The sequence below is a fragment of the Equus przewalskii genome, chromosome 1, assembly GCF_037783145.1.
Source record: "Equus przewalskii isolate Varuska chromosome 1, EquPr2, whole genome shotgun sequence".
Classification (NCBI taxonomy): domain Eukaryota; kingdom Metazoa; phylum Chordata; class Mammalia; order Perissodactyla; family Equidae; genus Equus; species Equus przewalskii.
The window spans coordinates 77,818,625-77,844,676 of record NC_091831.1 but is presented as its reverse complement, the minus strand read 5'-3'; the positions used below and the strand labels follow the sequence as shown (position 1 = coordinate 77,844,676).

The 26,052-nt window shown below is 44.1% G+C and overlaps 1 protein-coding gene across 1 annotated transcript in view; it reads left to right on the top strand.

Annotated features, from left to right (window-relative positions):
• Positions 1-25,534, top strand: part of KCNK1 (potassium two pore domain channel subfamily K member 1) — a 48,939-nt gene extending 23,405 nt beyond the window's left edge. Inside the window, exons 2-3 of the mRNA XM_070614953.1 lie at positions 17,046-17,441; positions 20,496-25,534. Coding sequence (XP_070471054.1) covers positions 17,046-17,441; positions 20,496-20,755 — 656 coding nt within the window. The 3' untranslated portion in view covers positions 20,756-25,534. The remainder of the gene's footprint in view (positions 1-17,045; positions 17,442-20,495) is intronic.
• Positions 25,535-26,052: the final 518 nt, after the last annotated feature.

The window sequence follows — 26,052 nt, the reverse complement described above, 5'->3', positions numbered from 1 at the left end:
AGAATAAAGGTCAGGTGTGTCTCGTGTCTGCCTGAAACAGCCTCTTAGGACTGCTGTCCTCGTGGGCAATGCTCTCCCAGGTTTTATAGGCTTTGCCGCACAAAGCCCTGTGCCAGGGTTCCAGAGGTAGAGAGATGCGTAAGATAGGGTCCCAGGAATCAAGCATGTCTTAGAGAAACATGGAAACTGATCATAATAATACCAGTGACTGTACCGATTAAGGTTGCTTTCAGCTGTACTAAACAAAAATCCCCACTTATATAAGGTAGCTTAAATTGATGGGGGGTGATTGTGTCATTTTTCTCACATTGTAATGTCTGGTGGTGAGCAGTTGCTGGCGTTGATCTAGATGCACAACATGGCAGGCCCCTGCTGGGGCTTCCTGCCTGCCCCTCCTTCATCCTGTGCTGCTTTCGTCCTCATGCCAGTCCATCAGCATCACAAGATGGCCACTCAGCTCCAGACTTGCTGTTAGTGATAAAGGCAGGAAGAAACAGGTTTTCCCGAACCAGCTTCCCCGCAGCAGATTTCCGTCGATATCTCATTAGCCAGAGCTGTCTCATGTGGTCACTCCTGGCTTCCCGGGTGACAAGGAAAGAAAATGTGTAGCTGTGCCAGCCTCTGTAGAGAGGGGCAAGAAGGAGTCCTGTGTGCCGTGAGAGCTGTCACAGCAACATGTGTCAAGTGCTGTAGGAGCGTGAGCAGAGACTAACGCCCCAGGGGCTTGGGGACAGGTCAGAAGATGAAAGGGAGCAGCATGTGCAAAATCATGCAGGTGTGAAGAGTGGGGGCTGTTCTGGGATGGCTGGTTCTCTTTGATCCAGCCATGAGCAAGCAGTGAGGCTGGACATATGGGCACCTCAGGAGCTCACGTGAGGGGTCTGGATTTTAACCTTTACAGTGAGCAGTGGTGGCGTGGGGGATGGGCAGAGTAGGAGAAAAGCCAATAGGGGCTCTTTACAGGGGAGGGACAATAAAATCCTCAACTATAAGACTACAGTGGTGACAAGAGAAAAAGGAATAAGTGGGGGAAATTCTTCCAAAGTCAGTGGCTCTTGGTGTCAACTTGAATGTTAGTGGTAAGGCAGAAGGAGTCAGGGGTTACTCTAAGGCAGCTGGTGGATGGACCAGGGAGCTATTCTCTAAGCTGGAGAATCAGCTGCGGAGCTGGTTGGAGGGGCGAGCTTACTAGTTCAGTCGTAGGTGCAGGTGCGTTGGGTTAGAAATAGCGCTGGTGCGTCCCTAGGTGGCTGGGAATAGAGGTCTGGGTTTGATGACAGAAGTGAGGCTTGGAGTCTGTATACATTAGGGACTTTGTATGTGGGGGGCAGTGGTGGGGCATGTAGGTACTAGCTGAAATAGAATGGCTGGGTGGGAGTTCCGTGGTGAGAGAGTGGCCCTCTCACTGTATGCTGACTGGAATTCCTGTCGACATCTGAGTTCATAATTTCCCATTTCCTCCCCCAGTGTACGTTTTCCCTGATGAGCTCCTGCCGTTACTGCAGCACTTGCCTTAGAGTGAGTTCCCGTGGCGCTGCACTTCCCCCCTTGCTGTGCTTCTGTTCCTTATTGTGGCCTCAGACTGTGATACCTGCTGTTCCCTGTTGACATAAGTCAGAAGAGGAGGGATGGAGACCTGGCCTCTTGCACGGGTGTGGGCTGTCCACTGGGTCTCAGATCAGTTTGGGGGGCGTAGCCAAAACTGTTGCACCCCTCCCTCCCCACTGCGTGGCTGTGATGTGCCTGAATCCATATATACCACAGCTAGCATCATCTCCAGACAGGGCGTCATTTAAGTCCGCCTCAACCCCCCGGGCATGCTCAGCATCGAGTATTTAGTCTGTGGAGGGAAAGTATCGTAAGACAAAGTCACCCGCGCTGCCACAGTCCGGGAAGAGCAGTTGCAGTTCACATTTCTTTACAGTAAAACTGCTACCCATCTCAGGGGTTTCATGGTGTTTCCTAAACAGATACCCTACTAATTCCTATAGTCCACAAATATTTATTAAGTGCACCCTGCTGGCCAAGCAGCTTTTCTGGGCACTTAGCCATACAGCAGTAAAGACGAAAAACAAGTTCCTGTCTCCATTTGAGTTGGGGAGGCAGTCAGCATGTAACTAAATAAGATGGCGTTTGGTGCCACAGGGAACTGAGGTGGGGTAGTGGGCTTCAGAGTGATTGGGAGGATGGGGCTACTTGAGAGAGGGTGACCTGGAAGCCTTCTCTTGAGGCAGTGACATTGGTCTGAGACTTGAATGAAGAGAAGGTATCAGTCTTCTGAAGACTGAGTGGAGAAGACTTCGAAGCAGGGAGAGAGCGAGTGCAAAGGCACCGAGGAAGGAACTTGGACTTTTTGAAAGGTAGACAGAAGGCCAGTGTCTCCAGAGGGTAGTATGTGAGGGGGATAGGAGCAAGAACTTTGGTCAAAGAAGTAGTCAGGGGCCAGATGCTGTAGAGTCCCATAAACCAAGCAAGGAATTTAAGATTACAGTAGACTTGTAATGAAAAGTCATTGGATGATTTTCATCTAAGGAGTGATATGTTATAATTTTCATTATTAAAGGATAACCCTATGGTATTATAATGGTTGAGTGGTGGCCCCCCAAATTTATGTTCATATCCTAACTGCTGGAACCTGTAAATGTGACCTTACTTGGAAAAAGAGTCCTTGCAGATGTAATTAAGTTAAGGATCTCCCGATGAGATCATCTGGATTATCTGGATGGGCTGTAAATCCACTGACAGTCGGGGAGGCCATGTGGAGATGGACCAGAGATTGGAATTATGCAGCCACAAGCCAAGGAAGCCACCTTCCCTGAAGCCGGGAGCCACCAGAAGCTGGAGGAGGCAAGGAAGATTCTTGCCTAGAGCCTTTGGAGGGTGTGCGGCCTGGTGACATGCTGATTTCAGACTTCTGGCCCCCAGAACTGTGAGACAATACATTTCTGTTGTTTTAAGCCACGAAGTTGGTGGTAATTTATTACAGCAGCCACAGGAAACTAATGCAAGTGTCTCAGAGACTTGGCGTACATTAGAGGGTGGAGGAGTGGGATCGTGGGGACAAAGTGGGAGGCTGGTAAAGTAATCCAGGAGAAAAATCATGTGGCTTGGATCAACAGCAGTGAAAATGATGAGAAGTGCCTTGATTTAGAATATATTTTGGAAGTAGAACCAATAGGATTTCTTGATAGATTAGATGTTGGGGACAAGGGAAATAAGAATTTTTTTTAAATCTACTTGATATTTGGCCTAAAGAACTAAACAGATGCTAATACTGTTACCTGACATGATAAAGACCAAGGGAGGGGCAAATTTGAGCTGAGGTTTTCAGGGTGAGAGGTGATGGTGGGGGCAGAGGTGGTCCTGAGCATGAGATAATCAAGAAAGGTTTTGTGGACATGCTAATTTTGAGATGCCTGTGTCACAACAAGATGGGATTTTGAATAGGATGTTAGGTATGAATTTGGAGCTTGGAAAAGAGGGGAGGGCGAGTAAATTTGGGAGTCATTAGTATATAGATCAGTGGTTTTCAACCTGAGCTGGACATTGGAGTCTCTGGGGGAGCTTTGCAAAAGAAGAGATACCAACACCTGCACTCCGTCCGGGACCAATTGAAATGGACTCTCTAAGGTATTTAAGAACTCCCCAGGTGAGTCTGGTGTGCAGCCAGAGTTGAAGAACTGCAGGTGTTAAGATGGTGTTTACAGCCATGGGGCTAGATGCCGGCACCCAGGACGGAGCTGCCTAAAAGACGCGATGCTGCTAACAAGCAGGCTGGATTCCAGTCCTCCTCTACTCTCAGAGTGGCTGCAGTTTTGGGGTTGGCACCATGTTTCCCTTTTCGTGGGCCATGAGGTGAAAGAGAGAGGAAAGTGGGTGAGTGCAGATGGAGTAGAATCGAGTGCTGAGTCCTGGAGGGCTCCAATATGATGGGCTCACCAAGGAGGAAGAACCAGCGAAGGCAACTAAAAAGGATTCATGAGCTGGGAGACAGCAAACGAGAGTGAGGTGTGTCTGAAGCTAACAGAAGAAAGTGTTTCACGAAGGACGACGAGTCGGTTTGGTCTGGTGGTGCTTAGAAGTTGAGAAGCGTGAGGATAGAATTGATAGGGGATCTCACAAGCTGGAAGCCTTTGGTGACCTTGGGACGACAGACCTCTTTCAACAGTGGTTTGCGTGGAAGCTCGTGTCGGACCAGGTGCAGGGAAGTACGTTTTGGGCCCATAGATCGTCCCACCAAACTCGGAGCAGTGAGGGGGCCTCTGATGGGTGCATTGCTCCCGTTTTGCCCTCTTAAAATCCGGCATCTCTGTGAGTTAGAAGATTTTATTCAGAGTGGCTTTGTTGAAGCAAATATTTAATCTTTTGGAATGTGGTACCTGAATCCCCTTATTAATGTGTCAGTTTTATAAACGGTTGTCATCTGTGCCTCTGTTCCTTTAATTTAAATCTTTTTAATATGACTTGGTTACAGATGAAATCCTCCTGGTGTTTCCCTGGGTCCCTGATTGTTTAGCTTCTGCCCATCGCTTCTCTTGAGCGAGCTTGCTCTAGCGTGATGGAGCACAGCTGCTTCCGATGTGGGTGGAAACAGTGTTGTCAGCCTCATCGCCTTGGTACACAGTGGAGGCTCAGCAGACGTTGGTTGAAACTTGGGGCTCAAATAACCCTACAGCAGACACCACAACCGCTCTGCGGGGGAGCAAGGCGAGCATTGTTGTGAGGTCCCTTGGGAAGAGCGGACCCAAGCCGCCATCTTGGATTGGAAAGTTTCTACCCTTTATGGTCCCCACCCTCGCCACCCTGGTCCTCTTCTGTGCAGCCCTCCTGCTCCTACTCAGGCCTATAAGCACAGGTGCCACAGTGCTGAACAGGACAACTGCCTTGCCTTTGGGGTTTGGGCTACAAATACTCCATTCTACTGGCACCCTGCTCTCGAATAATCCCTGTTGCACCATGGTAGTTCCATAGGATGGTGGAAGTCAGGCCCAGCATGTGTGTGGGGAGCTGGTTGTAGCTGACTGTGGTTCCTACAGGCTTAGAGGAAGAGCATTTTCTGGAACACTGCACATCAGTGACAGCTTGGCAGACCAGCAGGTGCTCCCTGGACTGCACCACTCCAGCCTGGCAGGTGACCTGGGCTCCTCTGAGAATTCTGTCCCACGTACAGGACAGATAGCTGATTTGCTCTAAATCCCTGGAAATTATCAAGGAAACTCCAGAATTACTCTCTCTCTCCAGTCAGCCCCTGTACTTCTGAGTTGCCTATGACCTGGGATTTGGGGTCCTCCAAGGACAAACTGAGGTTTTAACTCATCTGTCCGAGGAGACGATAGACTTGTTACAGATTTGGAAGGCTTTAAAGTGATCGGTCACATTTGGTTGTCCCTTGGTGTTTGTAAGTGCCACCCCTCTGTGTTATAATTTATCTTCTGTTTATGTAGTAAGTATACTCTTAATTCTGTCTGTACAAAAGGATTTTAAGGAGTAAAGAAAATCTAGACCTTTCTCCTAGAGGTTGTCTAATGAAAAACTGTGTTTTTACATGCACATTTTAAAGCCTTAACTTTTTTATTTGTTGTTATATGGTATTTTCAAATGTATATAAAATGAGAGAGAATTGTATAATGAGTACTTCATGTACCCACAAGCCAGCTGTCAACACCCTGAATCTTGGCATTCTTGTCTCATCCATCCCACACACCTCCCCCACCTTCTTTTTATTTTTTCTGGCATATTGTATTAGTACATTTTCGCAAGGTGATGCTGTGGTGACAGGGCCCTAAAATCTCTGGCTTACCACAACAGCTCCATGTCCCTTGTGAGTACAAGTGGCTCTGCTCCTCACCTTAGACTCTGGGACCAAGGCAGAAAGATGGGCCTCTACTTGTGGAAGACCCCGCTCACGGTTGTTTCTGAAGGGGATCCTGCACCAATCTGGCCATAACTGAGAGCCAGGAGAAGCAAGATTTCCTAGAAGGAAAAGTCTATCAGCATTGTCAGACACTTAGGAGAAGAAAAAAGGCGTATTTTTCCACTTAGATAGTGTAGCGTTCCTATCAATTAATCTGTGCTCTAGGGGCAGGGAGTTCACATTTGAAGTTCCCTAATCAGGAATATATATTCCAGGGAAAGTGAGGTAGCATTGGAAAGACCCTAAGTAGGAATCCACTCTCCCAAGGATGTCTCGGCAAGTGCCTGAATGTCTAGATTAGAGAGTCCGTTAATTAGCGTAAGGAGTAATAGAAGTGTTTTTCATTGGTAAGATGGATGGCTTCCAAGTTATGTAGATTGACTAGAGATGTTGTTCATCTGCTCTTGCATGAAGGAGTACAAAATCTTTGTGAACCCAACAAATGGATATCCTTCACTATGGTATTCTAAGTCTACGACTCTGACCTGTTCCGTGTTCTGCCACCTAATGAAGGATCCTGAGGATTCTGTTGTCTGATTTGACCAGAAGGTAGTTGAAATCTGGCTTCTAGAATCGTGTTACATCTGCCTCCACCAAACCTTTCAAGTAACTACTTGTTCCAGTGCCCAAAGGAGAGAGAGCTTGAACTTCGCTGAGCTTACAGTGGGTTGTGTGACTATTTTGTCCCTCTTCGTTGTGATATACCACATAGTAGAGAATTTATAGGAGGGGACGTACAGTTCTTACCTACCTTTAATCATCGGGATCCCCTGGTATCTACCTATAGGAATGGGACTGTGGTGAATGGCCGCCATATTGGGTCACTTTACAATGAAGGGAGTGAGAACTTGAGAAAGAGACTTTGGATTTTTCTGTTCTGGGATTGGGTGGTCATTAGTGTCCTCCCAAAGTACAGAGCAGCCACAAAGTTCCTATATATCAGATTGTTCTGTAAGTTCTGTTGTTAACCACCAATGTGGAAGATGTCTTGAAGGACATGGGGAAAATTAAAATGTGTGCAGAGAACAGAGGCAAGAATACAGGCAACTTCTAGCTAGTATGCCTACGATGAGTGTGGCCAATCTGAAAGAATGTACATATTGACTAGATAATTCAATTAGTTTTATCTTTCGGCGTCAGTAGAAGAGCTCACCTTCTCTGTATTTCGTATGTACCAGCATCTGTGCTAATTGCTCTACGTGGATTATTTTGTGAAATCCTCATAACATCTCCATGAGGGAGGAAGTATTATTCATATTTGACAAATGAGGAAATTAGGACCTAAAGTTTCTCAGGGCCATACAGCTAGTACTGTGCAGAGCCAGGATTCAAATTTAGAAAATCAGATTCCCCAGCCTGTGCCCCTCAGCACCACCTTTAGTTTACAGGGGTGACATTGCACAGGACCTTTTTGGTTTGCACCTTCCTCCCTGTGTTCTCAAGGTTCAAGAACCTCAAAGTCTTTAAAATCTAACGGAAAAGAGAAAAAAATGTTTATTCCAGGAACCTCTGCTCCAAAAGGTGCAGAGATTTTCCCACCCAGGTGAAGGGGACACTTATGTTTTCCTCCCAGAGTCACCAGAAGCCTTGGGACATCACTATTTTGAGTCCTTGTAAAGGGAAGAGTGGAGATGTGGTTTGATTCAGCAGGTGCCCAGGGCTCCCCCATCCTTTTACACAATATGAGAGTTGAGGACCACTTTGACTTCTAGTCTGGAGTTAAGCTTTGAGCCAAGCAAGATCTGTACTGATTATCTTCAAGGGTAGGGGGTGGAAATTCAGCATCAAGTAAATGGTGTGTTTTCTCCTTGTCGTCCAGCATTTTTTCCATTACCTTTAGAGCCTGTCTTTCACAGGGCAGGTGCCCAACGGTCCCCAGGGGAAAAGACGCTGGAATGCGTAGTAGTCTGCACAGCATCCATGCCCGGGGGAAAATGCCTACAGCCTGAACTTGAAAACCCTGCTCTGAAAGCACATCCCTGGGAAGCCTTTACACTAGAATCAGTTTTAAGCCTCAGGGAAGTGATGGCTGCAGGATAATTGTGTCAAACCTGAAGGCAAACCTAAGGGAAGGTGGCAGGTGGAGGAAGCGGTGCTCTGGTTAACAGATCAGGAAGCCTAGTTTAAAATATTGGGGCTTTGGGAAAAACCAGACTGTTGTTCTGTGGCTTTCTTCAGCCTTTCTTCACTGTGTTGTGCTGTTGTCACAGTTTCTAAGAAAAGGTCAAGGATGAGTGAAAGGGGAAAATAAATAATAAAAGATAGGCTAGAATGTAACGTGTGATTCCACAGCAGTGCCATCTTCCACAATAATCAGGCTTCAGGTCAGGGTTCTAATTGTCTCTTAGATTGTCCCAGGGCTGGAAAGGGGTGGATCTGTGTGTGACAGACACACATGTGGGAGCATGGGCACCTGCAGGTGGGCTGACCCCTAGACAAGGGGTGGAAGGGAGTGCTGCCTGCCGAGGGCATGACAGCAGCAGCTGGTGTGAGAACGACAGAGCCTGTGGATGGCAGTGCCTCTGCCACAGGCTGCTAATACATACAAGAGCTCTACGTGGACCGTGTTCACCACGAGGCTGTATAAACCCTCTTATTCCTATTTTCATGGGATGGGACCAGGTAGACCAGGGATGACCTGGACATTTCATCTAGGTTAGGTTAAAGATGAACAAAGGTATGAGTAATCCTGGGAGTAACCCCAAGGCAAAGGCAACAGTGAGTCAGCAACAGATTGGCCAAGTGGAAGTCTCAGGTCCAGCGAAGGGTCAGGACAAGTCAGTACACCGCCCAGTTAGCCTAGCCCTCACCTAGGGCCAGCAGAGCATCGGGCCTGGCTGAGTTTCTGGGACTCCCAGCCTGGGAGAGCCCAGCCTGCCCTCTCTCTCAGTCTTCCTTTCTTTGGAAACACCCAGGGCTTTCTCCAGCTGTTGTTTCCCACATAGTTGACCATCACACCTCTTCTATTTTCCCTTGTTCCTCCTCACTCTATGGCCAGATTTAAAAGATGGGTAAACACATGGTTCAAATCTCGCCTCCCTCATGCACTTGCTGTTAGAGCTTCGGTGAACTATTTAATCACATAGTCTCTTTTTTCTGTGAAATAGAGATCTGTGTGCTTATCTCAAAGAGCTGACATGGAGATTAAAGGAGCTGATGCTTATAAAGCACACCGCCCAGGGCCCGGGTCATAACACACCTTACATTCATTTCTCTTTGGAACAGTCTTCCCAGGTCTGCAGGGCAAACAAGAGTTAACTTAACAATATGGGATATTTTAAAGATTCTCGGAGTTCGAAGTGTTCTTTTAATTACTCATTGACCATATCCCCTGACTTTTTCTAAATGCTCTCAAGCGCGTCTCCCACTTCCTATATCCAGTACACTGGTTCTTCCTGGGTGGGTGTCTAGAACCAGCTCTTAGGCTTGCCTTTCAGAGCGAGGCTATGGATTTGCTCTCCTTCTGTATTGTGTCTTTTTTCCCCTATACTTTGATGTCTTGGGACTGTCAGCCTACAAAAGCAGAACCCAGGTTAAGAGGCAAAGCATTTATTTGTGATAGAAGAATTGCAATTCAGGGAGCACCGTTTCAGTTAGAAAGCCATAGTGTCCCGCTAGGGAGCAAAAGTCGGGGCTTTGAAAGGCAAAGAAGGAAGGTAGTATGACAAAAATCTTAATCAGAGTTGGAAGCAGAAGCTAGTCTGGGCTTGACTGGATTGACCATTGATTCCGTCCTCAGAAAGTCCACAATCCTTGCTCTTTGTGATCAGGATGTCCGTTTTCCTGCTGACTTCTCAAACAATTGCTTGTAAGGCAGTCATCAGTTTGGCCTAGTGCAAGCTTCAAAATGGCAAAGCAGTTTCTCTGGAAAGGCAGCCCGACCCCGTTTTAAAATGGCTCCACTAAAGTGAATTCTGAGAAGGCCTTGCTGATCCTGAAGGCACTGGTCCTCCCAGGGTTAGCCAGTTGCTAGATAAGAAAAGGCGCACCTGTGAGCACGTCTCTCCTGTACAAATCACCCAATATGGGGGCCACACCCCAACCACCCCCTTTATCGCGCTCACTCTCCCAGCTGCCACCGTGCTGCCCTAGTGACCCTAGGGCCAGGTGCCAGACACCTAGGGACAGCCCTGTGCCCCAATGCCAGTCCTAAGCCTGTTTACTCTGCCTCGCCTATTTCTTCTTGTAAAAAACCCCAATAAATGTGCCTACTTGGAGTTCTGGGAAAGCTGTACTAAAAATATGAAGTAATTTGGTTATAATCTCATTTGAGGTAGTAGGTCGTGTGCTACCTTTTTCTGCCTCCTGTAACCTGACAAGGGTGTTACATGACAGTGCTCAGTAGATGGTACACTTGAACAAGCTGGCATTTGGGAAGGTGAAGAGATTATGACCTGATTTTTTTCATAGGGAACAGTTATAACTATGATGAGTAGCAAAAAATTCCCTTGACCTCTTGGCCATGCTATACTGCTGTAGCATATACAGCATCTTCCTGTACATGATGCTAAATTATAAGTCAGCCATGTGAGTGGCCCTGTTGGCACTTTGACAAAGTTAGGCTCACGCAAGAGGACAAAGTGGATCAGAAGCTAGGCTGTCTGCCAGGTCATCGCCAGCTCAGAGGGAATGGTGGCGAGGAGGACGGGCAGTTTGAGAAAGTTAATTCAACATCCTTACTCCTTTCAGAATTTCAGTTCTATGAAGCAGGGCTTGGTAAGGTGGTTTTGGCTTGTGAGAATATGCAGAGGCTAGTATGAGGAGACATTACAGGGAATACATGTCGTAAAGACTGAGAAACAGTTCTGAAAAGATGAAATAATAAAAAAGAAAAGATCATTATAATTTGAACTCTAGGGCTAAAAAAGATGATTCAAGAAACTTAAAAACTACATGGTGGGGCCGGCTCCGTGGCCGAGTGGTTAGGTTCGCGCGCTCCGCTGTGGCGGCCCGGGGTTTGGATCCTGGGCGCGGACATGGCACCGCTCATCAGGCCACGTTGAGGCGGCCTCCCACATCCCACAACTAGAAGGACCTGCAACTAAGATATACAACTGTGTACGGAGTGGGGGTGGGGGGGGGTTTGGGGAAATAAAGCAGAAAAAAAAAGGAAGATTGGCAACAAGTTGTTAGCCCAGGTGCCAATCTTTTAAAAAAAAAAAAAAAACTACATGGTAAACAGTGCTAGGGAAAAGAAGACATGTAGAAATGGAACGGTAGGGGTCAGAGTTAGGTGTTATTAGTATGACTAATTTGAAGGGTAAAATGATAAAGTACATGTTTTAGAGTCACAGGAAGTAAACCCTGAAAATCGTTAATGCTTAGAGAGGAAACCATTCATAATAGGAATTCCCAAATTGGTAAAATTGTTTGCTTAAAAATTAAAAGTAGAAAATTAAATTTTTTGATTTGATCATTTGGGCCAATCAACAAGCAGGTAGAACAAAATGAAAGACAACATGTTGCATCAGAATCATCAGAACAGAAGGAGTTGTTTGTACATAAAAGATGATATGCTGACTCCAGAAAGCTAAGAGAGAAATGCTAGTATTGCCAGCAAGCTCTCCATTAAATAAACAAAAACTGTACACATACCAACGTCAGGAGGCCGAGGGAAAGACCCAGGAGGAAAGGAGAACCATCAAAGCAAAGGGGCCTTCTCACCTGGAAGTCACAGTGCCACACACTTCTGCCAGAAAACGAGTGCTGTTTGTGCAGTCACCACCCAGGAACTGAGTGTGTGAACCCCTGAGAGTGGCCTCTGCTGGAGCTAGTGGATTGTTAGAGCAATAGAGGAGTTATTCTTAGGTTTCTGCTAATATACTCTCTTTTGAGCTGGAAATTTGCATAGCCCATAAGACTAGAAGGGAGTTGTAGAGGTTGTGACCCATTGTGTTAAACTCTTACCAGTGGCTTGAAGACCTAACCAGGCTGTCTTTCACCTGTTGTTACTAATAGTGAAGAGTTGGAAACGCCGTGAGTGTCCATCAGCTGGGCGAATGGTTAAATAAGCTGAGGTGCTTGCATAGTGTAGAATACTGCATTTAAGGAACAGGTCGATCTTCATGATTCAACGTGTAGCCCTCTCCAGAATATATTGTTCCAAGAACACGTAACAACTGGAGGATAGCAATGCATGTGGTATACTGTGTATGATAAAAACAAAATAATACTGTGTGTTTTTCTGGAAGTATATCCATACAGTATGTATCTAAATGCTTAGAAAAATTTCGGGAACTATCAGCTACAAACTCATAACAATAACCTCGAGAGAGATCTGGAAATGAAGAGGAGACGGACAGTCAAGGGAACTTTTGCTTCATCGATATTCTTTGAAAGCTTACAATGAAAGTATACTTATATATTGAGTAATTGATAATTCTTACAATGTACAGTTTTGGTTTAAACTTTTACCTGATATTTATATTAGCCTCTTTGGAATGTAATTCATCCTCGGGGTCCCTAGACTTCTTGTCTTATTTGATTGGTGCCTCTGCAATTTTATATATTTGTTTACAGATAGAGATTTCCTATGGAGTTATCAACATTTAAGTTTAACAGTTAAACAGGAAGATAAGAATTTTATTGGACGTTATTCTATGCTTATATCACTGATGTTAGTTCTTGTCACAGAAACTCTACTTTCCAAGGTCACCACTAATTTGTTACGATTTCATATTTTTCTATCATAATTGAAGGACACTCTGTCTCTTTTTCATCGATGACCCTACCATTTATCATAGTGGTTCATCCATGTGGCTTCTAAACTGAAATTCAAGAATATGGAGCTGACATGGCTTGTGCCCACATTCTCTGGCCCTTGGTAGATTTGGGGCTGACCTACCTCCTGGTACCTTAGAGTTACTCCAGCCTCTGCGTTTACCTGCCATGTCTGTTTGAGAGTTGCACAGTCCTTTGTCACCCCGGAACACTGTTTTCCCTTTCTCCTGTCCTCTCATTCCAGAATCTCGTTGTCTTACGTTCAGCTCCATGGAGCCACAGGGAGGACATGGTTTCTGTTCTTTCAGTGATGGCCAACACTACCACCTTGTCCCTGTGAGCTCCTGGGAAATAATGTTAAGCTTGAGTTGACTTTTGAGGCAACACTGGCCCTTGCATCACATAACATACCTGGGTGGCACAGTGGAGTGATTCTGGGCTCTACTCATTTGTTTGACTTTGAGCAAGTGGTCTAAACTCTCAGAAACTCAGTCTTCTCATTTGTGAAGTAGAAATAATAACTCTAGGATTTGAATCTCATTATTAAGATTCATGATTCTACGTACATTCAGACACACACATACTTGGCAGGAAGCAAGTGGTGGCTGTTTTGATTGGGTGTTTTGAGCTCACCTACCTCCTTTCCAGAACCTCAGTCTCCTCAGACTGATGGATGCATGGCAGGTGCCTCTTGCCTAAGTTATCATTTCTAATTGTTCTTTCACTCTGCTGCCATTTTCAGTTGAAACGCCCATTGCAAAAAGTGCAGGGTGTTCCCATCTATGACATTCAAGCCATTTGCTAGGATCCTCTAGTTTTTAAATGCATTGTGTTAATATGGTGTGTCTCTCAGAGATGGTCACTGTAAGGTAGAGAAACAGGGCAATGTCCTAACTAGGAATGCCATTACCTCTCTCTCTTTGGATGTCAACAAGAAACCATCCATGATTGAGTTGAAGCAATAAGAAGTGTTCAGAAAAGTTTTAAGTGAATGAGACAGTAAAAATTGATGCCAAGGAAAGCATAGACCACTTGCACCTCCCGTGTCTTCTTACCTCTGTTAGTTCTTAGTATCTCTGCCTCCTCCATCACGTATTGAGTGTAGCCCACTTTCAATCTTTGCCCATGTTTCTGCTTGGTCTAGTTTAGACCGCGCTTGAGTCTTCTCTCCCTGGCCCACAAAGGTTCTCTGTCTCCGACCTGAATCAGGAAGACTTAAATACCAGGAAACCAGCAGGTCCATATCCAGTGTGGCATAGCCCCACATTGAATGGTAGCTAGCTTGGGGTCAGGGCTGTTGTGGTTAGAGTAGCCAGGTGGGAAGCCAGATTTCTTAAGGTTCTATCATCAGTACGACCCCCGTATTATACAGATACTCCTACACGCCCCCAGCTGCAGAGTCAGAACAGAAGACTCTGCGGTTGTGGAGGAGGAGGCTAGAAAACAAGAACATTTGTACGTGGGAGTTTCATCTCAGGAGCCTAAATTCTTGAAGTCCGTTTTTTCAGTAGACGTTGTTATGCTCAATCTTTAGGGCCCCAAAAGTATGTGAATAGCCTTAGAAAAATTGAAAGTACACCAAATATGTAAAGTTTATTAATAATTTGCTCAATTCTTCATGGTTTGTAATGGATTTTAGTATGACTATAAGATTTTAAAATATGAGCTTTGCTTTATGGTTTATCTGGGGGTTCAATTGACTGAACTTGAGTAAATTATTCCCCACTTCATTAAAATTCAGTAGTCCTGAAGATTTCCATGTGAAGCATTAAGCTGTCTATTGCAAAAGAATTGCCGTGTACTCAGTACAGGGGCTGGTTTTTCCAATTGGCCTGCACTGAAAGTGTAGAGAATACAAATGAGAGGTAATTTTCATTTACTTTCCATTAACAAAAATTATTTATGCAAACAAGAGAGGAAACTGACTTTCAGTAACGATCTACGTGTTGGCAATTTTTGACCTCTTAGTGGGAACCTATTCCTGGCATAAAAATGCATTAGTGCAGAGAGAGATCCTAGAGTTCAGAATGGTTAATCTCTGTTGCTTGGAGATAACATTTTACTAAAAGGAGATTTAGTTAGCATTCTAATAAAAAGAGCTATTGTCATCGGAGAGTAAAATTTCTATCCTAAAATATTTTAAAACTGGAAGTTTGTTTACTTTTTTCCCTGCTGGAACCGAGAGCAGTCATGTATTGGAACAGATGGTACAGAAGAGGTGGGTGTGAAATAGGTGTGTTACGCTTTTAGTGAAGATAAGATAGAAAAATGCTACACAAAGAAAAATAAAATCATGGACTTAAACGCTTTTACGAAGTGCAGCTGATTCAGCTGATCTTAGGTTTCCTCTGCAAAACTCCTGCCAAAGTTGAGCCCATCCCTTGCAATCTCTGCTTGAGCACTGTCGTCTCCGGGTATTTGAGTTACAGGCTCACAACCAAATTTGTGACTCGCCGTCCAGTTGGCTTTGTTACGGTTGAATTAAATTCCATTCAGATTCTATTTCCAGACATCTCTGACCAGTAGAACGTCTTTCCTTAATGCCTAGCTGAAATCGAGGGTCTGATCGTCCCCCGGCTTCTGTGATGTGGGCTGTTTTACTCACAAAGTCTCATTCCTCTATCATATTTTCCTCAAAGTAAATGTTCGCATTTCTCCTGCTTCCTTTTGTTACATAAACACTCTTCCGCATGCTTTCCCCATCCTGCCTGCTATTCTCTGGACACTCTCACTTGTCCGTTTCCCTCTCTAATGGTGCCCAGAAATAGCCGTGGCATTCCAAAAGCAGCTGGGTGTGCGAGGACCAAATGGGTTCAGGAACTGATGCTCAGAACGACAGTTTCTAACCCTTTGAGAGTCTGCGCTCTGGAATATCTCCACAGAAAAATGCACATGTGTGTAGATGTGTATGTTGCATACAATTTCAGCGGACGCCGGGGACTCTCTGCGGCTTATTCAGAAGCTGTGTGCCTCTGGGATGGCGGATTAACCACCCTGCCTGTTGTCTCGAGGCTGTGCATGGAAATAACTGGGGAAGCTTTTCAATGACCGTGTATACCTGGGCCCTACCCCGGAAATTGGCATAAAGCAGAGAATTTGGGGCTCTAACTAAAGGCTTTTCAGAGTTGTTTATTTTAGTTTATTTTTTTGTGAGGAAGATTCACCCTGAGCTAACATCCATTGCTAATCTTCCTCTCTTTTTGCTTGAGGAAGATTAGCCCTGAGCTAAGAGCTGTGCCCATCTTCCTTACTTTGTATGTGGGACACTGCCACAGCATGGCTGTCAAGTGGAGTAGGCCTGCACTCAGGATCTGAACCCATGAACCTGGGCTGCCAAAGCCGAGCACGCTGAACTTTAACCATTCAGCCATGGGCCGCCCCAGGACTTGTTTATTTTTAAGCAGGATGTACTTTAGAAATCAGATTTCGAAACTACTCAATTATAATCACATGTGTTAGGTTTTTTCAGAACCTGATTTTGCAAAGAAATGTATTTAGTTGGCTTTTTCCTGAACTGGCTTGTTCAGACATGTCCTTTCAGGATGAAGTGCTCATGAGATTTTAAGAACAGTCCTCTGAGCCTCACGCCCAGCTGGTTCTCCCCTGCTGGCATTTGGATGACAAGTCTGTTGACTGGCTTAATTTGGGAATGAGTCAAACCTGGTGGAAAGTAAAACAACCCTATGTTTTGACCTCTGGCCCTAGTGTATTTTTTTAATGTTTGTTTTGTCGAATTTATGGCACCTTAGAACCTATGGAAATGACAAGGGAAAAAAAGTTATGGTTTCTGAATGGGCCATTTAACCAGATAATTGAGCAAAGTATTTTAAAAGAATTACTCAATCTTGTGACTTGGTGTGCTTTAATCTTCATTTTTCTTCCTCTTTTTTGAGGTCTGCATCTTCATTGAGTCTGCTCCCTCGCTTGTCAGCCTGGTTCTAGCCCCACATCATTATCATTCATCCCAGCAGTAGTCTGTTTTGGACACAAGTGTAGACTAGCGCTTGGATCCTAATGAGGATCCTTGAGAGCAATAGAGGAGGAGACTAGACCAGCCTGGGGGAGAAGGTGTCCTGTGACGAGTTTTCCCTGATGGTCTAAGGTGGTGGGGCGTTAGCTCCTTAACGCACACAACTTCTGTTTCCATCTGACAGTGAATTCAAAACCAGATTCGGATGTGTTGGAAAGAGCTGGTAAGGTTTTATCCAGAGTGGTGGACTTCCCAATTGTATGTCATCCACTGTCGAATTTGATTGCAGGAACAATTATGACAGGCCCTTTAAGTCTCAGACCTAAAGCCTGGGTCTTCTCCCAGGTCTGAGGGGAATAGGCGTGGACAGCAGGCAGTACGTTGTTTAAAAATGTGTTCTGGACTCCTCTCCTCTTCACCTCAGTTCCCTTCTCCTTGCAGGTTATGGCCACACAGTGCCCTTGTCAGACGGGGGCAAGGCCTTCTGCATCATCTACTCGGTCATCGGCATTCCTTTCACCCTCCTGTTCCTGACAGCAGTGGTCCAGCGTGTCACCATCCACGTCACCCGCAGGCCTGTCCTCTACTTCCACGTCCGCTGGGGCTTCTCCAAGCAGATGGTTGCCATCGTTCACGCCGTTCTCCTCGGGTTTGTCACTGTGTCCTGCTTCTTCTTCATTCCGGCAGCTGTGTTCTCCGTTCTGGAGGACGACTGGAACTTCCTCGAATCCTTTTATTTCTGTTTTATTTCCCTGAGCACCATTGGCCTGGGGGATTATGTTCCTGGAGAAGGCTACAATCAAAAGTTCAGAGAGCTCTATAAGATTGGCATCACATGTGAGTACTGAGTTCACAGACTCTGCTCCCCTGGCCTCTGTGCTGCCATTCCGAGCCCTGCCTCGCCTACTGATGAATGGTCACTTATGAAAGCCCTGATTGCTTTTTCACTGATAAGTTTCCAGTGTTGCCACTTTCCCATAATATTTCACTTCATCCTGATTCCCTTCAAAACTCTTTATGCAGAAATCTTATTTTTAGGAGTTATGTTTCCCAGGCGCCTTAAAATTACTGATCAATTTCTTACTAATCGTGTAATAGGCATTATAAATTACAGTGTAAAAATGCGCCACACAGAATATGCTTGATAACCAAATGGTAGTAAAACAAAAGTTGAGGAAAAACTTCAAGGACTCAAAAAAGAGAAAGGTGCTCTACTTTATTAACTATTTTAAGCTCAGAAAACTAGGGCTAGGATGTAGCCTGTCTGTCGGTCATGTTCTTCAATTTGCCAGGAACATCTTAAGACAGGTGCGTATCTCATTTGTCCATCTAGTTCTCTCTCAGTGAATCTCGTTCTTTCTCAGTGAAGTTAGGATATGTTACCCGTTTTCAGAATTTTAGATGTGGAAAATCGCCATTAAAATTCAGATGGCCAGTGATTGATAGTTTTTAAATGGTTTTAAAAAATTTAATATGCTATCATGGAAAACGTAGTAATCCATTTTCAAGCAACTATTTATTTTTGTGTGTCTTTCTGCTGTCTTTTCAAGATACGTAGAATGCATCATAATGTCCATATAGTTTTTATTTCTGCCTTTTCAAGAATTTTTCAAGACTCACGTCATGTCTGGGAAATCATAGTAGATACTCAGGCAGGTCAGATACCCTCTCCTGGCCCTGTCTGTTAGTCTTAACCTGACAAAATGCTCAGTTGAACTATGTGTATTTTAATGTTTCTGTTAAACCATGGGCTCCCCCAGAGCAAAGACTTCACTCATAAACCCCCAATGCTCAATAAATAGTTACCAAATGGTTACAGGGATCATTTCACATTTCTTCCAGTTACCATAATTTTTTTTTTTTTTTTTTTGAGGAAGATTAGCCCTGAGGTAACATCTGCTGCCAATCCTCCTCTTTTTGCTGAGGAAGACTGGCCCTGAGCTAACATCTGTGCCCATCTTCCTCTAGTTTATATGTGGGATGCCCACCACTGCATGGCTTGTCAAGCAGTTCCATTCCGCACCCGGGATCCAAGCTGGCAAACTGCGGGCCGCCGAGAAGCAGAACGTGCGCACTTAACCGCGGCACCACCGGGCTGGCCCCACCCACCATAATTATTTTTAATGTCCCCATGTTTCACCAGGTGGCTGTGCCATAATCTAACTATGCCTCTATTGTTGAATATTTAGTTTGCTTCCAATTTGAGGCCATTATAAAGTGCACTGCAGTAAATGTTTTTGAATATTTCTACTTTTCCTACTTTGCTATCTTTCCAAGAAGTGGGATTGCTGACCCAAAGTGAATATGCCTTTTTGTGACTCACAGAACATATTGACCCGTGGCTTTCCAAATGGCATTGTGAGTTACACCATCGCCAGAATCATCTCAGCATAGCAGTTTCCACACTCATGGGGTGGTGGGCCAGTAGCATTAGAGGTGTTTTTTGCGAATTTGATAGCACAGATAAATGTTATCTTAACTTTCTTTCCATGTATTGGGTAAAGTGCTGCTTTCTTATTTTAATTGAATGTCTTCATGACTTGCAGAAGTTGACTGGGTTTCTGTAACTGTGTTGTTGCTAGCTCTGCTTTTCCTCTTATGTTGTCTTCTCATAAATTTTGCCCAACAGTTTAACTTCCTCAATTTTTCATATAATACTGAATCCTTGCAGAGCATTTTAACACTTGTTAAAGTGTGAATCATGATTCGTTAGGCAATCTACATAGCGTATATGCAAATGAATGTTCCCAAGCTCTATATTACGTTGTGGATAGGATTCAGTCCCACAGCTTTTGCCTGAAACCCCATGGATATTTTTGTCAGCACTCAGGAGATTGACTAAATAATGAGTAAAGGAAAAGGAAAGGATTTGCCAATTAATCTAACAATGTCATTGCTGTTTCTTAAATATACTATATTATTATTGAAACCTAATAACCAAATTCTCAAGATTCTAGAACTGTGTCACTTTGCGTTCTTGAGATAATCAGCCTTCTTATTCCCATTCTGCCACTTCTAGCTTTCCTAGTTCATTTATTTCCTGAAAATCTTCCCCAAACATTTTTCCACTGGGACATGAAATTGGGATTTTTGTTATTCTTACAAGTTTTCACTTTCATTTCTCTGTTCCTTTCCATAATGATTTTTTTTCCTCGAAACTGATTTTAAACATGTTGGAACTGACAAAATTACCATTTTCCCATCACAGATTCCAAGGAATAGCACTTTACCTGAAGCAACAGGTTCTCTTTTGTTTTGGAATAAGAAGAATGAACGGTCCATGGGCCAAAATAAATGACTGTCACATAACGGAAAGCTTAGTTTGCTACTGCATCTCAGTGGAAGTGTAAATAGCTGCACACAGAGGCCTTTTTAGTATCTACATCAATTCTTAAAGATATTTTTCTCTAGCTTAAACTGTGATTTCTATTGCTAAGCTTCTTATTCTGTAGGGAAATAATGATACAAGCATTGAGTGCTTAGAAAGGTGTCAATCTTGGTTCTGAGCACTCATAATAAATCAAAAACTCTTCTAGAATGTCACTGGCTTTTTGAGAGCCACTGATTATAAAGTGGGGGTGGGGAGCCCTCTCCTCAAAGGTGCCCCTGGGGTGAGTACAGTCTGTTCTCTCTTTAACAATGCCACTTCAGCCTCAACTTTTTTTTTTCCCCCAAAACTTGCATTGTGTGATTCTGAATAATCCAAATTTGTAGAAGCATAAGTCATTCTTCATTTTTCTCTGCATTGTCCTACTTTGAGCCACGGAATTCAAAAGGTTCCTAGAAATTAGAAAAGTGACAATGAATTTATTCATCAACAGACTCTGTGTGTCGTTACTTGACTTACCCGTGACTAGGTCCCGCTGAGACGCTGTCATTTTTCTCGCACAGGTTACCTGCTGCTTGGCCTTATCGCCATGTTGGTCGTTTTGGAAACCTTCTGTGAACTCCACGAGCTGAAAAAATTCCGGAAAATGTTCTACGTGAAGAAGGACAAGGACGAGGACCAGGTGCACATCATCGAGCACGACCAGCTGTCCTTCTCCTCCATCACGGACCAGGCAGCCAGCATGAAAGAGGAGCAGAAGCAGCACGAGCCCTTCGTGGCCGCGCAGTCATCTGCCTACCCCGACGGCTCTGTGGACCATTAAGCTTAGGCCTCTGCTGCGTTGTCTTAGAGCACAGGGTCAGAGCAGTGCCCAAGAGCCTCCATTTGTTCATTTTTATGAGAATGTTAAAGCCAAGATGATATTTTAATGAATACTTACTCTTTGCAATATTTAAAAAAAAAAAGAACAAACAAGAGATGGAACAAAGGAAGATTTTACTGTGGAGGATGGTTTACTATCTGAGGAAGTGGGAAATGTACCTGTAATTCACATGCAACAGAATTGTCTAGACTTTGCTAATAGTTGACGAATACTTGACGCAGTGTGCTGCTGTGGAGAGAAGCAGATTTTATACTTTTAATTGGGGTCTTTGGGATTTGCATTTCAATTTAGCTGATGGCTAAATAGCAACATTTATATTTAAAAGCAAAAAAAAAGCATAGAGATGTGTTTTATAAATAAGTTTATGTGTCCTGGTTTGCATGTGCCCATCCAAAATCATTATTTTTGTAGAATCTAAGTTAAACCTACTATTTATAATGAATAGGTACCATTAACTGTGTACATATAAAGTATAAATATGTTTATATCTTGTACATAGGGTTTAGGTCCTCAGATCCCAGTATACTTCTTAAGCCAAGATTGTAGATATTTTTTCTTCTGATTTCTCTTTATACTAAAGAATCGAGAGTTGCTGCAATAAAGTAAGGGGGATAATACACTTAGGAGTGAATTACTGTAGTATTCTGCGACGGTAGATGTTTCTACCCTCTTGTAATAATAGTATGATTGCTGATCTCTAAAATGTTCGTAAGCATTTCTCTGGAGGTAAACAGGTAATGAAGAATATGGTTTGTAAAAAAAAGTTCAGATATTTTGTTTTGAAAGTACCTTGTGATTTGCAGTCGCCTAGTACTAAAGCACAGAACACACACTCAGAAGCCCCAGATGAACAGATTCTGTCAAGTTAATCTGAGAAGTTTTTAATTTATAAGCTGAAATAAATAAAAAATCCTAGCTGGTTGCAATCTTATGCTTTAATATGTCAAGAAAAATTTTCTTCCATACGGATAATATGTATGCTCTCCTTTATAGAAACCGTAAAGGCAACATTTAAATGATGTACACAGGACACTCTTAAGAATTCTAGAAGAGAAAATTAGAGAGAGCCTGCGTGATAACTAACTCCCTGACCGCTGGTGCGTCTCATCCCCCCGGGGAGCTTCCCAGCAGCTGGTGCTTCAGGTGCTGGTAAAAATCAGCGCATAAAATCCCGTCTTGTCTCAGAACAGCAAAACCACGAGAAGGAATTACCTTGATTCCATAGCCCCCGTGCCGCTCCATAGCTCCTGGGATGGGGAACTGTCGTCAGCAGATCCTCTCCAACGTTTAGTTGCAAACGTGTCGTTCTGTTCCTCGGAGTCTGGGTTATGCTGCCCTGCCAGCACGTTTCTCTCAGCATTCAGGGTGGAAGACCGCTCTCTTGCAGGCTAGGTAGTTGGTCCAGGAGTGGAATAGAGACTCCTTAGAGAATAGGGACATGCATCAGGGACACGATTGGGTCTGCAAGTTCACAGTGGTTGTGATGTTCGGTATGGTGCAGAAGTGCTGAAGAGCGTAAATCACAGAGATGATGGATTACACCAGGGGAGTGGCATTATGTTTTATTCAGTGCAGGAACAATATGACTGGTGTGCCACCACTGCTTGACTCTAATATGGGAGGGGAGTGCGGGATACAGAAAATGAGGAAGAACATAAAGGGAAAATTCTGAATCAGGATGTTATTTATAAGTGATGGCGAGAGGTACTTAATTTTCAAAGCTTTTATGAATCTCCAGAGACTACACTAAACCTTAATGTCCTTCAAATTGTTTTTGTTTTGTTTTTTTTTTTTTTTTCCTGAGGAAGATTCACCCTGAGCTAACATCTGTTGCCAGTCTTTCTCCTTTTCTGCTTTAAGGAAGATTAGCTCTGAGCTAACATCTGTGCCAATCTTCCTCTATTTTGTATGTGGGTCACCACCACAGCATGGCTAATGAGTGGTGTAGGTCTTTGCCTGGGCTCCAAACCCGCGAATCCGGGCCACCAAAGTAGAGCGTGTCAAACTTAACCACTATGCCACAGGGCCGGCCCCTGTTTTTGTTGTTTTTATGTGAAAGGTGACGTACAGAAATTGGAGCAAGGTTTCCCTCCTGCACCCTGTCAGATACAAAATGTAAAGGGGAGTATCTGCCCTGGACTTGCTTTTTGTCATTGGCTGATGGACAGATGCTGCGCTGCAGTCCTGAGGGAGGGGTAAGCTGTGTCAAGCAGAGAACAGAGGCGGGGTCCACAGTGGGGATGGCCAGGAAGCAGGAAGCAGGGCAGTGCGGCTGTGCCAGAAGCAGCTGTGCCAGAACTGACCTAGGAGCCTTCTAGTTGGAGGTGAGTGCAAAGTTGGAGGTGAAAGTGAATGCTGGAGAAGAGGATTTTGAGTGATGAGTATAAGCTGTAGGATTCGACTCTTGGGCAGGAGTGTTCTAGTTAAGAATCCTGACGAATGCCCCCAGGATGAAAAGCAGCAGAAATTGTTGTCCCTCGAGGGGAGTACGACCGTGAGTGGATTGAAAGTCCACGTGTCCAGCTGGGATGCTGATATGGGGCCAGCAGATGCGCTCAATGTGAGGGGAGAACAGTTTCTCAGAGGAAGGGTTCTCAAGCTCCCGGAAAGGATAGGGGCCGTCTCCAAAAGAACCTGACAGAGGAAATCCATGGGACAAAGTTTGGCCCAGGCAACTCCATTTATGAGACTCTGGTCTCTCTCTACACTAATCATGCCCCTAAGAGATCTAAAAAAGGGTTTGTTCCAAAGTTGAAGAGGATGATGAGTGGGAGGAAAAAGGGAACATTTTCTGAACATAAATACAGTGTGACTTCAGGAAAAAATGGGAATGATTAGATTACTAAGACATAGGATCACTTTTTCTCACCTGGAAAACAGTCATGCTCATATTTTCTACAAACCAGCCTGTGTGCCTTTTGGGAAATGAATGAGGAAATGTTTACACACCTGGAGATGTCTAGATAACTGAAATAGTCAATGCAAAACTGTTTTAACCCTTTAAAGTTATCAGTCGTACACTGGCGTCTTACTAAAACCAGCTAATGCTTGCTTCAAATGAGAGTTCATTTAAAGTAGCACAATTGTGCAGAGCTCCTGGGCGTGATGCATCCATTCTGTGATTCAGTGTCAAACCCCCAAGCTGAGGAGAGCCGTGATAAATGCTGACATCTTCAACTCAGGAAGGCAGTCCTTTCTGGGACATAGTTTCAGAAATGAGTACATGGTCAGATCATCCCTTGGCAAATTTAGAAATAAAACTTCCTTGGAAAGCTGAAATTGAAATAATACAGCATTTAGCATTTACTTTGACTATGCCCTGTAAAATTTTAAATCTGTCTGTTTAGTACCTTTAAAGTTTTCCCTATAGTGATGTATTATTTATTTATTTATTTATTTTTTTTTTTTGAGGACGATTAGCCTTGAGCTAACTGCTGCCAATCCTCCTCTTTTTGCTGAGGAAGACTGGCCCTGAGCTAACATCCGTGCCCGTCTTCCTCTACTTTATATGTGGGACGCCTGCCACAGCACGGGTGCCAAGCTGTGCCATGTCCGCACCCAGGATCCAAACTGGCAAACCCTGGGCTGCCGAAGCAGAATGTGCACACTTAACCGCTGCGTCACCCACCTGACCCCCCCATATATAAGTGATGTATTATTTTCCGAAAGTTTTACTTTATGAAAATTTGGTACATCCAAGCCTTTCGTATGAAACAAAACATGAAATTGCTGAAGACCATTTTCCTAACACCTCATTTACCTAATAGGTGCTGTCAGGCAACCTCAGCTTTCTAAAACACAGCGAGGAACCCAGAAATAGATAAGTACGCTTTTAAGTATTTTTCACAACCTGGCAGTAAAGCACATTTAATAAGAAGGAAGCCCCCTCTTTGTTCCACTTAGCTTACTTTGCACATAGTTCTAATAAAATCACTCCGCTGGTTTCCCAACCCACAGCAAATAAAGGAGAGCATTGCTACCCAATGGTTCTCAAATTTTGAGTTAGCAGATTTTTCATGTTGTAATTTTCAGTGGCAAAAGCAAAAAAATTAAAATTAAAGGTCCCAGCATACAAGTTGTCAATAATTACTTCCAGTCGCGTAGGCAGCCCGAAGTCAGCACTGTCTCTCCGCTCCCATGAAAGCATCGACAGCTCCTGCACCATCCTCTTGGCCTTCTGTGCCACTCAGCATCTGAGAAGAAGAGTTTACTGCCCGGCCACTCTTGTATACTTAGAAAAAATGGTCACATGCTCCAGGAACATGACCAATTCTCATTGATAGCAGGTTTTATCCATTCTAAGCCAAATGGCAGGACATACTCAGGTCAAAGTGGTTGTAAAAGTATGAATACTCACTTGTGGCAAAAATGGATTTTTCACGTTGGTAGAAATTTGCCAGGCCGTCTGTGTGTGGATCCGAGTGCGCTGTGCCACCCTCTTTGAGAACCAGGTGTTAGCTGCTGGTAAGTACACTGAGCAGAGCAGCCAGTGCTGCTGAGAGCCTGACATGGAAGACCCAAATTACGGAGAAAAGAACTGCCTTCTGGAGCCCTCACAGGCAGGGGCAAAGAGCCCCCAGGCCAGCACAGTATTTCTTTTGATGTGATTTCAATAACACAATTTTAATAACAATGTTAAACTATGTTTAATATACTCTGTTTAAGCAGGTAAACTAAGATGTATTTCCATACAAAATAATTAAAATTTGTTTTAAGAGGCTTGCTTTTCCGTTGTCTAGAAAAGTCACTTAGACGAAGCGTCTCATTTTTCACCATGGGAAGGTATAGACAGTCTTGCTGTCGTGTACACGTGAAGGTGACTTTACTGCTAAAATCTTCTGTAAATTAAATATTGATATTATTTACTTTTACTTGAAGAAATTAGCTGAGTTTTGAGGGGTTTTTCATCCTCTTGCTGCCATTATTTGTATAAATTATATATATGCATTTTTTAAAGATTTTATTTTTTTCCTTTTTCTCCCCAAAACCCCCCCGTACATAGTTGTATATTCTTAGTTGTGGGTCCCTCCAGTTGTAACATGTGGGACGCCGCCTCAGCGTGACTCCATGAGCAGTGCCATGTCTGTGCGTAGGATTCGAACCGACAAAGCACTGCGCCGCCTGCAGCGGAGCGAGAACTTAACCACTCGGCCACGGGGCTGGTCCCTATATATATATATGCATTTTTTCATGCATATAACTCAACACTTAATCTCCATTTCTAAGCAGGGGCTGGA